This window comes from Piliocolobus tephrosceles, chromosome 9 (genome assembly GCF_002776525.5).
Source record: "Piliocolobus tephrosceles isolate RC106 chromosome 9, ASM277652v3, whole genome shotgun sequence".
NCBI lineage: Eukaryota > Metazoa > Chordata > Mammalia > Primates > Cercopithecidae > Piliocolobus > Piliocolobus tephrosceles.
The window spans coordinates 85,062,876-85,078,962 of record NC_045442.1 but is presented as its reverse complement, the minus strand read 5'-3'; the positions used below and the strand labels follow the sequence as shown (position 1 = coordinate 85,078,962).

Sequence of the window (16,087 nt, the reverse complement as noted above, 5' to 3'; positions counted from 1 at the left end):
ACAGAGAGCCAAATCAGGAATGAACTTCCATTCACAATTGCTTCACAAAGAATAAAATACCTAGGAATCCCACTTACAAGGGATGTAAAGGACCTCTTCAAGGAGAACTACAAACCACTGCTCAGTGAAATAAAAGAGGACACTAACAAATGGAAGAACATATCATGCTCTGATAGGAAGAATCATTATCGTGAAAATGGCCATACTGCCCAAAGTTATTTATAGATTCAATGCCATCCCCATCAAGCTACCAATGAGTTTCTTCACAGAATTGGAAAAAATGGCTTTAAAGTTCATATGGAACCAAAAAAGAGCCCGCATTGCCAAAACAATCCTAAGTCAAAAGGACAAAGCTGGAGGCATCATGCTACCTGACTTCAAACTATACTACAAGGCTGCAGCAACTAAAACAGCATGGTACTGGTACCAAAACAGAGATATAGACCAATGGAACAGAACAGAGTCCTCAGAAATAATACCACACATCTACAGCCATCTGATCTTTGACAAACCTGAGAGAAACAAGAAATGAGGAAAGGATTCCCTATTTAATAAATGGTGCTGGGAAAATTGGCTAGCCATAAGTAGATAGCTGAAACTGGATCCTTTCCTTACTCCTTATACGAAAATTAATTCAAGATGCATTAGAGACTTCAATGTTAGACCTAATACCATAAAAACCCTAGAAGAAAACCTAGGTGGTACCATTCAGGACATAGGCATGGGTAAGGACTTCATGTCTAAAACACCAAAAGCAATGGCAGCAAAGGCCAAAATTGACAAATGGGATATGATTAAACTAAAGAGCTTCTGCACAGCAAAAGAAACTACCATCAGAGTGAACAGGCAACCTACATAATGGGAGAAAATTCTTGCAATCTACTCATCTGACAAAGGGCTAATATCCAGAATCTACAAAGAACTCAAACAAATTTACAAGAAAAAAACAAACAACCCCATCCAAAAGTGGGCCGAGGATATGAACAGACATTTCTCAAAAGAAGACATTCATACAGCCAACAGACACATGAAAAAATGCTCATCATCACTGGCCATCAGAGAAATGCAAATCAAAACCACAATGAGATACCATCTCATACCAGTTAGAATGGCAATCATTAAAAAGTCAGGAAACAACAGATGTTGGAGAGGATGTGGAGAAATAGGAACACTTTTACACTGTTGGTGGGATTGTAAACTAGTTCAACCATTATGGAAAACAGTATGGCGATTCCTCAAGGATCTAGATCTAGATGTACCATATGACCCAGCCATCCCACTACTGGGTATATACCCAAAGGATTATAAATCATGCTGCTATAAAGACACATGCACACGTATGTTTATTGCGGCACTATTCACAATAGCAAAGACTTAGAATCAACCCGAATGTCCATCTGTGACAGACTGGATTAAGAAAATGTGGCACATATACACCATGGAATATTATGTAGCCATAAAAAAGGATGAGTTTGCATCCTTTGTAGGGACATGGATGCAGCTGGAAACCATCATTCTTAGCAAACTATCACAAGAAGAGAAAACCAAACACCGCATGTTCTCACTCATAGGTGGGCACTGAACAATGAGATCACTTGGACTCGGGAAGGGGAACATCACACATCGGGGCCTATCATGGGGTGGGGGAGGGGGGAGGGATTGCATTGGGAGTTATACCTGATATAAATGATGAATTGATGGGTGCTGACGAGTTGATGGGTGCAGCACACCAACATGGCACAAGTATACATATGTAACAAACCTGCACGTTATGCACATGTACCCTAGAACTTAAAGTATAATAAAAAAATTTTTTTTAAATTAAAAAAAAAAAAGAATCACAAACTAAACTTCACACATTGTACAAAAAGTAGCTCAAAATGGATTATAGACCTGTAAAACTTTTAGAAGAAAGTATAGGAGAAAATCTTCATGACCATCAGTTAGGAAAAGAGATCTTAGATACGACATAAAAGCATAATCCATAAAAGTAGAGACAAATGACGATTTGGACTTCATCAAAATTTAAAACCTTCAATCTGAGAAAGACCCTGTTTAAAGATGAATAGATAAGCTATAGGCTGAGAGAAAACATTTGTGTCCCTACAGTGGAAAACTACCCAGCAACAGCAATGTATGAACTACTGATACACAGAAAACGAGTGAATCTCAAAGATCTTATGCTGAGTGAAAGAAGCCAGGCTCAAAAGATTACACATGTATGCTTCCATGTATATGGTATTCTGGAAAGACAAACTACAGAGAAAGATCTGTGGTTGCAGGGATGGGGTGGAGAAAAGGTTTTACTATGTGGGGCAATAGCTGGGAACTATTCGAGGTGAAGGGACTGTTCTGTTTCTTTATTGTGGTAGTCGTGTGACTCTACACATAAATTAAAACCCATAGAACTGTAGGCCAAAAAAAGAAACTTTTACTTTATGTGAATTGAAATAATAATAACAAACTACAGGCTAATCCCAAATTACCAGCACCCAATTTTCCAACACCTTGCCCATCTTGCTGCTTTCAGATGCAAAGTGAGATTGTTTTTAGTCCTCAGAGCAGCTAAGGCATTCAGGAGTGTTTCTTGTGCTTGGGGGTAATTTATTCAAATCAACTGAGCAAATACTTATTGACCTTTTATTATTTTCCAGGCACTATTCAGGCACTTTGGATATATCTGTAAACTAAACAAACTAAAATCCATGACCTGGGTGTGAGGGGAAGAGTGTAGACACAAAGATAAACATAATAAATAAGTAAATTAAAATTAATAATTATATATATAATGTATTAATATATAACAATATCATAATGAATAAGAAATGATAAGTGCTATTGAGAAAAAACGAGCCAAGAAAGAAGAATTGAGAGTGCTTGTATGGAGAAGGAGAGTAATCTGCAATTTTAATTTGAGTGGCAGGTTTGGCCTCTTTAAGAAGGGCAAAACTGAAAGAGGGGATGCAGACATCCATGGGAAAAGCATTTCAAGCAAAGGGAAGAGCCATTGCAAAAGCCCTGAAGTAGGAGTACATCTGGCATATTCCAGGAACAGCAAGGAAGCCTGTATTTTTACTCTGATACTGAAGCCACACAAAGACAATACAGAAAAGAAAAAAAAAAAAAAAAAACTACCAATATCCAAGGGATCAATGTCCCTTATGAACACACATGCAAAATCCTAAGCAAAATGCTAGCAAACTAAAGTCAACAGCATATTAAAAGGATTATATGCCATGACCAAGTATGATTTATACTAGAAATGCAAGAGTGGTTCAACACAAGAAAACCAATCAACAAAATATACCACATTAATAGACAAAGGCAAAAAAACAGATGATCATCTGATTTGACTCATAAAGAGCATTTCACAAAATCCCACACTCTTTCATGACAAAAACACTCCCAAAACTAGAAATAGATAGTAACTTCCTCAGCATGACAAAGGGCATTTATGAAAAGCCCACAGCTAGCAGCATGCCAAATGGTGACAGCTGACCTTCAAATCCATGTGGAATTGTAGGAAACCCTAAGAAGCCAAAGCAATATTTTAAAAGATAAAGTTGGAGAACTCACATTTCCAGAGTTCAAAGCCTACTACAAAGCTACATAATCAAAACAGAGTGGAACTGACATAAGGATAAATATAGAGACCAATGAAAGAGGATGGAGAATCCACAAATAAACTCATGTATCTATGGCCCCTTGATTTTCAACAAGGGTACAAGGACAATTTAAGAAGGGACTCTTCAACTAGTGGTACTAGAGCAATTGAACAGTTATAAGCAAAAGAATGAAGCTGAACCCTGACCCCTTGTCATATACAAAAATTAACTCAAAATGAATTAATGATCTAAACATAAGAGCCAAAACAAAATTTTTAGCAAAAAAAACACAGTGGTAAATTTTTATAACCTTGGATTTGGCAACAGATTTTTACATATAATGCCAAAAGCACAAGTAACAGTAGAAAAAATGGATAAATTGGACTTCATCAAAACTGAAAATTTTGGGGCATCAAAAGATATTATTAAGAAAATGAAAGGAGAACCTATGGAATGAGAGAAAATATTTGCAAATCATATTTCTTATAAAAGTACCCACAATATATACAGAATTCATACAACTTAGCAACAAAAAGAGAAACAACCCAATTAAAAAATGGGCCAAGCCCTTGAATAGACATTTCCCCAAAAAAGATGTACAAAAGGCCAACAAGCACATAAAATCAATCAACATTATTAGCCATTAGAGAAATGAAAATCAAAATCACAATGAGATAACACTCCATATCCATTAGAATGTCTAAAAAAATTTTTAAAAAAGGAAAATAAATATTGGCAAGCCTGTGGAGAAATTGAAATCCTCTTATGTTGCTGTTGGGTATGTAAAATTTGTTCAGCTACTGTGAAAACAGGCAGTTTGACAGTTCCTACAATTCTATTGAATTGAGCTACAATTCTACTCCTAGGCATATAATCTGAAGAATTCAAAACAAGTACTCAAATAAATACATGAACACGAATGTTCATAGCAGCACTATTTACAAGAACCAAAGGAAATAACCCAAATGTTCATCAACAAATGAATGGATAAACAAATTGTGATGTGTACCCATATGATGGAATATTATTTTACCGCAAAAAGGAAAGAAGTACTGATACATGTTACAATGTAAGTGAACCTCAAAAATATTTAGCTACCTGAAAGAAGTCAAACGTCAAAGGAAACCAATTATATGATTCCGTTTATACGTGATTTATCCAGAATAGGTTAATCCCCAAAGCAGATTGGTAGTAGCCCAGGGATTGGGGAAAAGAATGAGAATGAGTATAGCTTTTCCTTTTGGGGTGATAAAAATGTTTTGAATTAGACAGAGGTGTTCTTTGCACAACACAGTGAATGCATTAAGTTCTATGGAATTGTTTGCTTTAAGATTATTAGTTTTATGTTCTGTGAATCTCACCTCGGTGAAAAAAAGCTAAGATTTTTTTTTTTTTTTTTTTTTTTTTTACTATTTTTTCAAGAAAAAGATGTCTAGCACCTGGAGCAGTTCTCAAACTTTAATGTGCTTACACATAACAAGAGGACCTTTTTAAACACAGAACCATAAATTTCAACCCCAGGGATTTGTGATTCAGGAAATCTAGTTTACACAACTGTATTTTTGTGCAACTCTACAACGGATTCTGATGCAGGTGGTCTACAGGCCACACTATGAGAAGCATTGCTGTATGGTAGGGATTGACAGAGCAGGAATGGAGACAAGGTTCTGGATCCCAAGGATGGCAGACACTGATCCCCCACCTGACCTGGTGTTCCCAGATGGCTTGTATCTCGCAAGGGACCTGTGGGTACAACAGAAAGTTGTAATCAAAAGTACAAAGCACCTGTATCTTTGGGAGCCAGTGGATGTGTGAGGCATGCTTGGCCAAATTTTGCATCTCATTTGAAGAAGCCCAGAGGCCTTTGCAGGATGTGAACCAGTGAAGCCTCATCATGTTACACAGCCCCTGAGCTTGGCTATAAAATCCTGCCACCCACAGCAGCTGCACGTCAGAGAGGATGACAGCTCCAATCCTGGTATTTGTCCTGCTTAGATATGGAAGTCAGACAGACTGTCCCCTATATGGACTCTATCAAACTTCAGGGGGCAAGATTAATACCTATCTCCTGTTACTAAGGCCTGTGGATACTTGAGGGATGCATTAGAAAACTAAAAGCAAAGTGGTCTCATTTGCACAGTCCATGCTGATTACTCCAGACAGCCACCATCCTCTTCCAAACCTCCAGGGCTTCTCTCTCAGGGGCTGGCACCAACCAGTCTCTCTCACACTCTCATCAAATCGGTTACCAAGGCCAGGCAAAGTTATGTCCTAAATAGTTCTCAAAATGTTCTCCTGTTCAAGCTACTGCCATCGCTGGAAGGAGGGACTGACAGCTCCTTTGCCCCTCTCCCTTCCGGCCATCATCTCTGCCCATCCATCCCTATAGCTTAAAGCCCTACTACAGCTTGAAGTCTGAGCAATGCCTACAGAAGGAAGGAACAAACCTTACTCGAGATAGTTGATTTTGCATCTCACCTTTGTGCCTCCTCAACCCATCTCAGACCAGATAACTCTCATCTTTAAATGTTTCGCTCAGTGGTCTCCTCATCCAGGAAAACCTCGCTGACCTCCTCCCCAGACCTCAGTAGGTGCACTTCTCTATGCCCTCTCAATTTCTGGGGCCGCCCTTGCCAGGACACCCACCATACAAGCATAATGCTCCATTCATGTCTCTAATAGTGGGAGCCCAGAAGAGGAGCAGGCAGGAGCAGCCATATCTGAAGCAGTTGCAGGACCACTGCACATCAGGTTTCTTCAGGACACCAGGCACGAGAGCCCAAGACTATCTGTCTTGCCAACCCTCCTTGCCTTTCCTCCTTTCCTACCCATCTTCTCAATTCATTCATGCCCATAGTCTACTCAGTGACCGTTCATGGGGGTCCCTGATACAGACCACAAGCTGCAGACCCAGTCCATGCTCACATGGGCCTCACCACTGAAGCAGAAGAAAGAAATGTAAATACCATCTTATTTCCACAGTGGTAAGAAGCCAAAAATGGATAGATGTACAGTGGCTTTATTAGCAGATGGGGAAGAGACAACTTAAGTGGCTGATATCCTTGGCATCCATTTTAATGCATATCCTGGTTTCAGATATGCTCAAGTGTGCAAACATGCACCAAAGAAAAAAGAAACCAAGGAAGGTTACACAATTAATTATTGATTTGCACTGTGATCAGTGCTGATGGTGCTGAGGAGATATAAGGCAGTGGGATCTGATTTGGCCCACGGGATGGGATGGGGCAGCCGGGGGAGGCTTCTTGGAAGAAGTGACATCTAAACCGAGACAAAAGCATAAGCAGCAACTGTCCAGGCAGAGTGAAGATAGGAAAGGCATCCCAGGTTGAGTAAAGGGCATATATAAAATCTGAGCCTGAAACATGGTTGCAAGGTGCTAGGTGAGTGATGCCATGGGCAGGTGGGACCCCTGGGACTGTGCGCCCCACACTCCCAATGTCTGACTCCCTCCTGGGAACCATGGGGAAGCACTGGAGGCTTCCAAGTGGGAATGACAGGGTCACAACTGTGCCTTCCAAAGGCTAGTGTGGCCTTCATATGAACTGCTCAGGAACTACACCGTCCCCCACCTTTCCTCAGTGGTCTGGCTCAACCATCAAACTCACAACAATTACCTCTAACAAACTTAAGTGACAGATACAACTCATACCCACAGGGGACATTGTTTCAACAGGAAAGATTAGGATGAAGCTGCAGGACGCCCAGCAGCAGAGCCAGAGGAGTGTGTTTAGGGCTCTGGCCTGCAGAGTGCCCCCCTGAAACCTTAACCATTGCCTGGAGCATACCGCATTCCTGTTGAAATGACATCTCCTTAGGGCTATAAGTTAAGCCACAACTTATGCTCAAGGTAAAGGTGACTGAGGTTGCTCCTTCAGCTGACATAAGGAATAAACATCAACCCACGAGGACTAGCAGGGCCTGGGAGAAGGCATATGCTAAGGTAGAAGCAAGAAGGAGCAGAGATGTCCTGCGTTGGAGGGGGCTTTTCTCAGAGTTATACACAGACCCAATTGTAGAGCAGTCCTCACAACCCATAACCCCATGATGCCACAGCCCTGCACAGAGACCACCCTAGCTCCACATTACCTACAGGGTAAAAGTGAAATGGTCTCATATAGGATTTATGCAAGGCACACCACAGTCTGACCCTGCTTCCACTCCACTTTCACTTCCAGACCTGCACTGTGGATGATGTGCTGCTGAGGGGTAAGCACTCCATTCTATGGTGTGTGTACGTAGTGTGGATATGTGGTATGTATGTATATGTGGTATTTGTGTGTGCTGTGTGGTGTCTGTATGTAGTGTATACAGGTGGTATGTGTGGTGTGTATTCATGTGTGCGTGCTAGGTGCTGTGTGGTGTGCAGGTGTGGTGTGTGGGTGTGTGTGATATGCCAGTATGTGTAAGGTGTATGTTTAGTGTGGTGTGTGTGTGTTTTGTGTACATGTGGTGTATGTATATCTGTGTGTGATGTGTATATAGTGTGTTTGGTGTGGGGGTGTTTGTTTGGTATGGTGTATGTTTCACAGAGACATATGATGTATTTTGGACACCATAGATATATTTTGGGAATTACATAACATGTCACCTCTGTGTTATGAAAAATGTTCCTTAAATTATAGTTATCATAAAGACTAAATGAATTGAAGAATAGTCCATTGTAAAAAGCTGAGCATGGTGTCCGGCACACACATGCTTAGGAAGCAGCTGTGATCACTCTAACTACCACCATTACCATCTGCAATCCTTGCCTCACAGCATCCCTCAATGTAGATACTATTATTATGTCTGCCTTCAAATCAGGAGATGGAAGATTAGAGAAATAAAGTAGCAGGGCCAAAGAACACAGCCACCAAGGCATAGAACAAGCCGGCCTGACTCCAAGGCCCATGGCCTCTTTCTCTCCTCCCTGGAGACTGGGGACCTACTTTGCAGAAGGCAGGGCTAAGGGAAGCCACCTGCCCAAGGACATACAGGTGTGGTGGGGTGGAGATGAGTATCCTGTCTTTGATTCCCAGCCCACTGCCATGCCCTTTACTCTGCAGACTCCCTGGAAGGAGTAGAGTTTCACTTCCAATTGTCTAACCATTAAGGAAGGCCAAGGGCCATGTATCTCTTTTAGGGAGGAAAAAAATGCTCTATTTATGAAATATGGTTCTTATAAATACAAAAATTACTCATTACAAAACCAGGATGACATTTAGACTCACCTCTAAAACATCAGGACTGATGCAGTCCATAGGTTAGAACCCGATCTTCAAACTGCAGGCTGTCGTGTCTGACGTTTGGAAAACTATCACTATTATTGTGCGAGTATCAGGAAAAAAACAGAAAGAACACACACACGCGTGTACACATGCAGGCACACACAGACAAATGCATGCAGGCTTTGGAGGTAGCCCTGGGTTCAAATTCTAGCTTTATTAATTACTAAATGTGTGATCTTTGGCCATGTTTTTTATCCTTTCTCAGCCTTTGTTTCCTTATTGATAAAATTCCAAAGTTTGGGAGGGAAACAAAAATAAATAGATATTTAGTGCTCAGCCTCCAGAGACATTCAACTAATTACTATTGCTTTTTTTCACCTGATATCACTTACTAAATGTCCTTTGGTACTGACAAATATTCCCCTGCCCCTGAGAGTTGGCAGAATAACTCGAACAAGTTTCCATACCAAGATCCTAAGTTAACTTGTATGCTATCAGGGTGCCCAAGAAAAAGGCCTTCTCAGGGATTGCCCCTAAAAGATACAGAACAGGGAACCCAGAGAAGGAATTCTTCCCAAGACAAGCAAGAAAATCAGGACCTGGGAATCTGGTCAAGGCCTGGCTTGGAAAGTGCAGCTAAGACCCCATGGAGGCATTCCCCTATCTACAGAAAGGCAGGATGGTCAGAATGAGGATGGTTTCCATGGAATCCAAGTAAAGGAAAGTCTTGGAGCAAGATTCACAATCAAAAATTAGACATCACACAAGGAACCTTCCAAGACTGTCACAGAAACAACAGACTCTCAAAAAACACAAGAAGAAATAATTATGATTCCTATGTTTGAAGAAATAAAAATGACAGACAGATATGAACAAGCAAAAGGGCTATGATATCAAGTTAATTTGAAAAAGAACCAAACAGTATATCTAGAAATATAAAATACTGTCATCGAAATTTTAAAAAGAAAACCTAAATGGCTAGATTATATATCAGATTAGACACATCTAGTAGGAGATTCAGTGGGTTTAAGAAAGATCAAAAGAAACTGCATGGAACAGAGCACAGAGAGATAAAGAGATGGAAAATGTAGAAGAAAGATTAAGAGACATAGAGGATAGAATGAAAAAGTAAAGCATACATCTAATTGTGTTAGTTCCAAAAAGGCATAATAAGAAAAGGGATGGAGAAGAGGTCATAATTTAAAAATCCATATTTTATAAAAGACATCAGTTGGGATTCAGGAATCCCAATGAATATGAAGCAAAATGAATGTTTAAGATAATGTACATTGAGATATATGACAGTAAAGCAACAGAATGAGAATGGTGATCTTAAAAGCCACCAGAGAAAAATGACAAATTACCTTCAAAGGAAGAGAAATAAAAATGATTTTTAAAGGACAATAATGGAAGGCAATAGCTGTGGAGACCTTCCATTTACTGTGAGAAAATAACTGTCAACAAATAAATGTATACCCAGCAAAACTGTCTTTCAGCAATTAGGGAGAAAATGTATTTTCAGACAAATAAAATCCAAGGGAGTTTATCACAAATAGACCCACACTATAGGAAAGTTTAATGGATGTACTAGAGTAGATAAAAAAGAATCCCAGATGGAAGAATAGAGATGCAAGAAAGAATAGTGAGCACAGACATTGAAAGCATGTAGGTAAATCCAAAGAATATTTTATAAAACAACAACAATAACTGTCATATCTGATGGATTTACTAACAGGAGACAAATTTAAAATATTAGCTAACAGTAATGTATAAGTTAGAAAAGGGCAAAAATATTTAAGAGTTTTAAGGTCTTGATGTCTTAATTGGACAGATAAAGATACTGTTTTAACTAAAAACACGAGTATGCCTGTTAAATCACTCTAGGGTAACTACTATAAAATTAATCACAGAGAGTTTAAATTTCATACTAATAGGTAGGAAACACAATTTTTAAAAATCAAACAATTCAAAAATAAGACCAAAAATGTTTTTAAAAGTGGAATAAATGTAAAAAGCTAAGTAAAAATCATTCCAAATATATTAATAATTATGAAAGTGTGAACAAATGACATTCTCCAGTTAAATTACAAATAATACCACACTAGATTGAAAAACAAAGTAAAACCAACAAAAATGGTTCCTTATTGTTTACAAGAAAAACACCTAAAAATGTAAGGGCAGTACACAGAAAGGTTAAAACCAAAGGATGAAGAAAAAGCCCAGGCACAAACTAACCAAAAGAAACCTGATAATAATAGTCCTATTATTATTAAGGCAAAATGTACTACTAGGGATAAAAAGGTCACCATATAATGATAAAAATTTAGACTCCATAAGAATATAAAAATTCTAAATAGGTATGATTCTTATAACCTCAAATATATGTAAGGGAAAATTCAACAGAAATTGACACATCCACTTTATCACGAGAGATTTTGAATGCATCGTTCTCAAGAACTTATACTCCATTTCCCAGGCCGCTGCTGCAGGTGGCGGAGGGGCAGGTCCAGGTGATGGAGGCCGAGGCCACCTCCTGGGCCACCTGGAGGCCGTTGTGGCGAAGCAGGTACTGCTGGGCTGGAAGGTGGTGGTGCGCTGCGAGGGCGTCAACATTTCTGACAGTTTCTACAGAAATAAGCTGAAGTAGCCGGCCTTCTTCCGCAGGCGGATGAACACCAACCCTGATGAGGGGCCCATTATTTCCTGGCCCCCAGCAGCTTCTTCTAGCAAACAGTGCAGCGCCCGCTGCCCGCAAGACCCAGCGAGGCCAAGCTGCCCTGGACACCGAGGTGTTCGATGGAATCCCACCGCCCTACAACAGGAAAACCAGGTAGGGGTTCCTGCTGCATGCAAGGCTGTGCATCTGAAGCCCACGAGAGAGTTTGCCTACTACGTGGGGCGCCTGGCTCAAGAGGCTGGCTGGAAGTACCAGGCAGTGACAGCTACCCTGGAGGAGAAGAAGAAAGAGAAGGTCGAGACCCGCTACCAGAAGAAGAAATAGCTCATGAGACTGCAGAAACAGGCCGAAAAGAATGTGGAGAGGCCCTCAAGACCCATGAGCCCAATAAAGCCTGTTTATTCCAAAAACAAAAAACTGATATTTCAAGCCGACTTTTAAAATTAATGATAAAGGATATTTGAATGAAACAATTGACAAATTCGATCCAAGGGACATAAATAGAACATCAAATCTAACACTCTGAGAATATGCATTATTTCCAAGCACACGTAGAATATTTATGAGAAGGGACTACATTGAGGGCCATGAACTCAACCTCAACTAATTTTGAAGGATAAGAACCCAGACAGTCACCTTGATAGAGTGAGAAGTAAATACAAAGATGACCAGACACACTATAACAATGGAAATTCAAAATTCAAACACTTAGGAGTCAACTATAATTTATAAGGGAAATAAGAAAAATATTTCACACTAAATGAAAATGAAAATAAAACTTACGAATTACAGAAAGATTTATATGTAAAAGAAGAAGGAAACAGACATCCAAGTTAAGCAAAAGAACACCAGAATAAGCCCAAAGGTAGAAGGAAATGATAACCAAAAAAAAAGTAGGAGAAACAGGAAAAGTCGAAAGTTGGTTCATAGGACACACTGAAAAGTAAACATATGTGAATAGTGCTAAAGCAGAAAAAGCAAGGAAGATGCAGGTAAATAGTGTTAGAAATGAGTCACAGAACTCACAAGGGCTGCTCAGAAGAGCATGAGGGAGCCATCGTGAGCAGCTGGATGCCCACAAATGGAAACTTGGATGAAATGGGAAAATCAGCTTGCAAAATAACAAACCAAGAATAATTCAAGAACAAATAGAAGTGCATTCTCATGAGAATAAATTTTCTCACAAGAAAAAACCGGGCTCACAGGATTTAGTGGCAAGTTCTGTCACATTAGCTAGGGAACAGAAATAATCCCTACATAAACTCTTCTATAGCATAGAAGAGAAGCACTGTCCAACTCATGCTATGATGCTAGTATAAATTTGACAAGAAAAATAGCCAGGAAAGGAGTATGAAAGGCCAAACTCCTGAACATCAGTGCAAAAATCCTTTTTAAACATTAGTACATGAAATTCAGCAATACACAGATTATGAATGAGTTGGTTTGTGCAGGAATGCAAGATTAGGAAACCAATTAATTAGCCAGATTAACCCCCCAAAATCATAATTATCTCAGTGTGTGGAGATTTAACATGCATCCTTCTCTACTATCCCCAACACTGAAGTCTGGCAAATGGAGCACTCTGGATAAAAATGCAGTGTCTTTCAGAAGGATAACTTACTGCAGTAGTAATGAGTGTTCTGTCATTTATGCTTTAGAGGAATGGAAAAAGACACCAACTGTTGCTGTTGTGTTCTTTCATTTTCCTTCCCACCCCAAGAGGGGTAGGGTAGGGATGGTTCTTTGTGCTCTCTTGCTTTAGTGGAATTCCCTATTACAGACATGAGAGGAAAAAGTTGTTTACTAAAGTCTGAACCCATTGAGGTGTTTGGCCTGAGGAAGTAAGGAGAGCAATTGTCTTTGTTAGGGGGTGTAGAAGCAGCAAGAAAGAACAGAAAGAGTTCCATAATTGGGGTGGACACTGTGGTTTGTGTCCTGCAGATCAAAGGATCTCACCCCACCCCTGGCAGCGCCCTGGGGAGGAGATAAAACCTGAGAAGACCAAGGCTGCCTGGCACACCCAGGGATGCCAGGCCCAGGCACCAGGGCTCCCTAGGACAGTAAAGATCCCAAAGGAGAAGTTGAGTATATCAGCAGGGTCCTGCCCTCCCTGGTTCTTATGTGACTCGACAGCATCCTCCAACCCAGTACTGACTCAGATTGAATTTTCTGTCAGCTCCCAAGGTAGAAGAGTGTAGAGTCAGAGATAACTTGATTTGAGGAAATGGAGGTCACGTGACATTTCTGCACACTCATTCTGTAGCTGAGCCTTCCTACCAACTACACATGCGCAAGACATTAGAGTGAGAATGGGAGACAGAGACGCACTGATGACACACTGGCAGAAGAAGCTACCTCTCCTCCAGGTCTGGCCACTGCTTGAAGTTGCGTTGGGGGTCACTGCCAGCTTCTCCCTTCTGAGCATCCACAACCGGCCCCTGCTTGGCCCTCAGGGACTCCTTCAGGTCCCCACGCAAGTGGAGGGTGCCGCTGGCCATGCTGTCCAGAAAGCCAAGGATCTGGAGGCAGCTCTGTATCCGGGGTGGGAGTGAGCCGCTGGAGGAAAAGGCAGTGCCCAGCAAATCCGCAAATGGCCTGGCCTTTGTGTCCGCCCAAGAGCGCAGCAGGGCGCCCTCTTCCTCCAGGGCTCCAAAACAGCCCAGCAGGCAGAGGTCCTCAGCCAGCTTCTCAAAGAGCCCGTTCCTCCTGAAGAAGTCGTCGTTGACAGGGTCCCAGTGCAGCGCTGCGGACACAGCACAAAGAGTGTACAAAACCAGCTCCAGGGTCTGTCTGGGGGACACTGCTCCCCATGCCTGCAGCGGGGGCTCCTGGAGGGAGCCTTCCAGGTCAGAGAGCAGAGACAGCAGCCCGTTGAACCCGCTGGAGACTCTGAAGGCAGCACGGCCCTTGGGGGTCTCCAGGATCCGGAGCAGAGACTGAAACACCAAGCAAATCAAAATGAGTACACTCCAGGAGGTAGATTAACCCTGAGCCCACACACATGCCTGCCAGAGCATCCCACTAGCTCTTCCCTCAACGCCTTCAGACCAACAAGCTACAGGAAGGATGATTCTGAAACATTGGGATCTCCATATTGTTCCTCTTACGGTTCAGGTTTTCCATGTGTGCCTACTACACAAATCTATAGGGTTGATTTAACTGTCCTGTATTTTGACTTGAATGCATATCCTTCCAGAAAGCTTCTGTCCTATAGTTCATACTCATCCCAGATCGAGTGCTCACACATCCCCCTCTCATTCCCTGATCAAAATTTTCGTCTTACTCTACTGCAGCTACTTGAAAATCGTCTCAGCTCTCCACCAGACTAAAGCTCCACGAGATGGGAACCATATCTGGCTTCCTTACTACTGTGGAACATAGCACACACTTAATGACAATTTGGTAAATGAGTGGGATGAACCATCTCTTATACTGTACAGGAGACACACAATGAAATCCTTATAGAAGCAGCTTGTTATTCCTTATCTGCCTCTCTGTGCACGCACGGCTTCATCTGTTACATTAGATGAGGGGAAACAGTAAAATGAATCAACTTAAAATGTGGTGTGAAAAGAGTGTGTCAGAAAGACAAGAGAAACCTACAATTGAATGAAATGCGTAGGTATAACACATAGCATAGGCCAAGTGTGCAGAAAGCAATTAGGTCACTGATAGGATACATCATGGAATCCACCACCCTCCAGAATCACTGTGAGTTTTGCTGGCCAGCCAAACTTTTATTTCCTTCTAAAATCAAACCTTTCTTGAGCACTTACTTACTTGAGCCCAGTGCATAGTATATACTCTAGGTAATCAATACATGCTATTGGAAGGAAGGAAGGAGGAAGAGAGAGAGGGAGGTGGGGGCTACATTTAAGCAGTTCTCATACTGTGCTTCATCGAAATGTGAAAAACACATGGAAGATTTTAAATAAGTGTTAAAAGCCTGTTATTTTTGGTACATATTTATTGATCAGATAAATTGCACTAGACTCCATCTAAAATTCAGGCATTTGGTGTGTGTTTCTTAGGGAGTGGACAATCTTGAGTGTTCGTTAGTAAACTGCGAAGAGAGGTGTGAATTATTTTATCTTTTCAGATATTTAATGCTCTAGTGTGACAGGCAAGGGGATTGTCTGAGAAGGTACAGTTTGGCATCAGTTTCAGGAGGCCTGAGACAAGGTTCAAAGAGAAAAAATAAAAGAGAAACTCCCTATTTGGGGAAGGGGTGATGCTGTGACTTAAATGCCTGGTTTAGGCGACAGTCTGTAATATGACACATGGAAGTCAGTGAAAAAGAGAAAACTGGTAGCTCAGAAAAACAGGTGGGAAGGGACTAGATATTTAAATTCATTTTAGTTAATAGAAACTTAGTAAAGTTATAGGTCACTATCAAACATGAAATCATGCACTTTGGGAGCTCCATCTTTTTTGTTTTGTTTTGTTTTTTGTTTTTTGAGATGGAGTCTTGCTCTGTTGCCCAGGCTGGAGTGCCGTGGCGAGATCGCGGCTCAATGCCTCTCCAGTTCAAGCGATTCTCCTGCCTCAGTTTCCTGAGTATCCAGTTGCATCTCTTA

At 41.1% G+C, this 16,087-nt stretch overlaps 1 protein-coding gene across 3 annotated transcripts in view; it reads right to left on the bottom strand.

The window, feature by feature from the left end:
* Positions 1 to 16,087, bottom strand: part of WDFY4 (WDFY family member 4) — a 312,143-nt gene that overhangs the window by 238,877 nt on the left and 57,179 nt on the right. For all 3 annotated transcript variants that reach the window (XM_023230197.2, XM_023230195.2, XM_023230196.2), the window contains exon 12: positions 13,866 to 14,446. In XM_023230197.2, the coding sequence (XP_023085965.1) occupies positions 13,866 to 14,446 (581 nt within the window). The remainder of the gene's footprint in view (positions 1 to 13,865; positions 14,447 to 16,087) is intronic.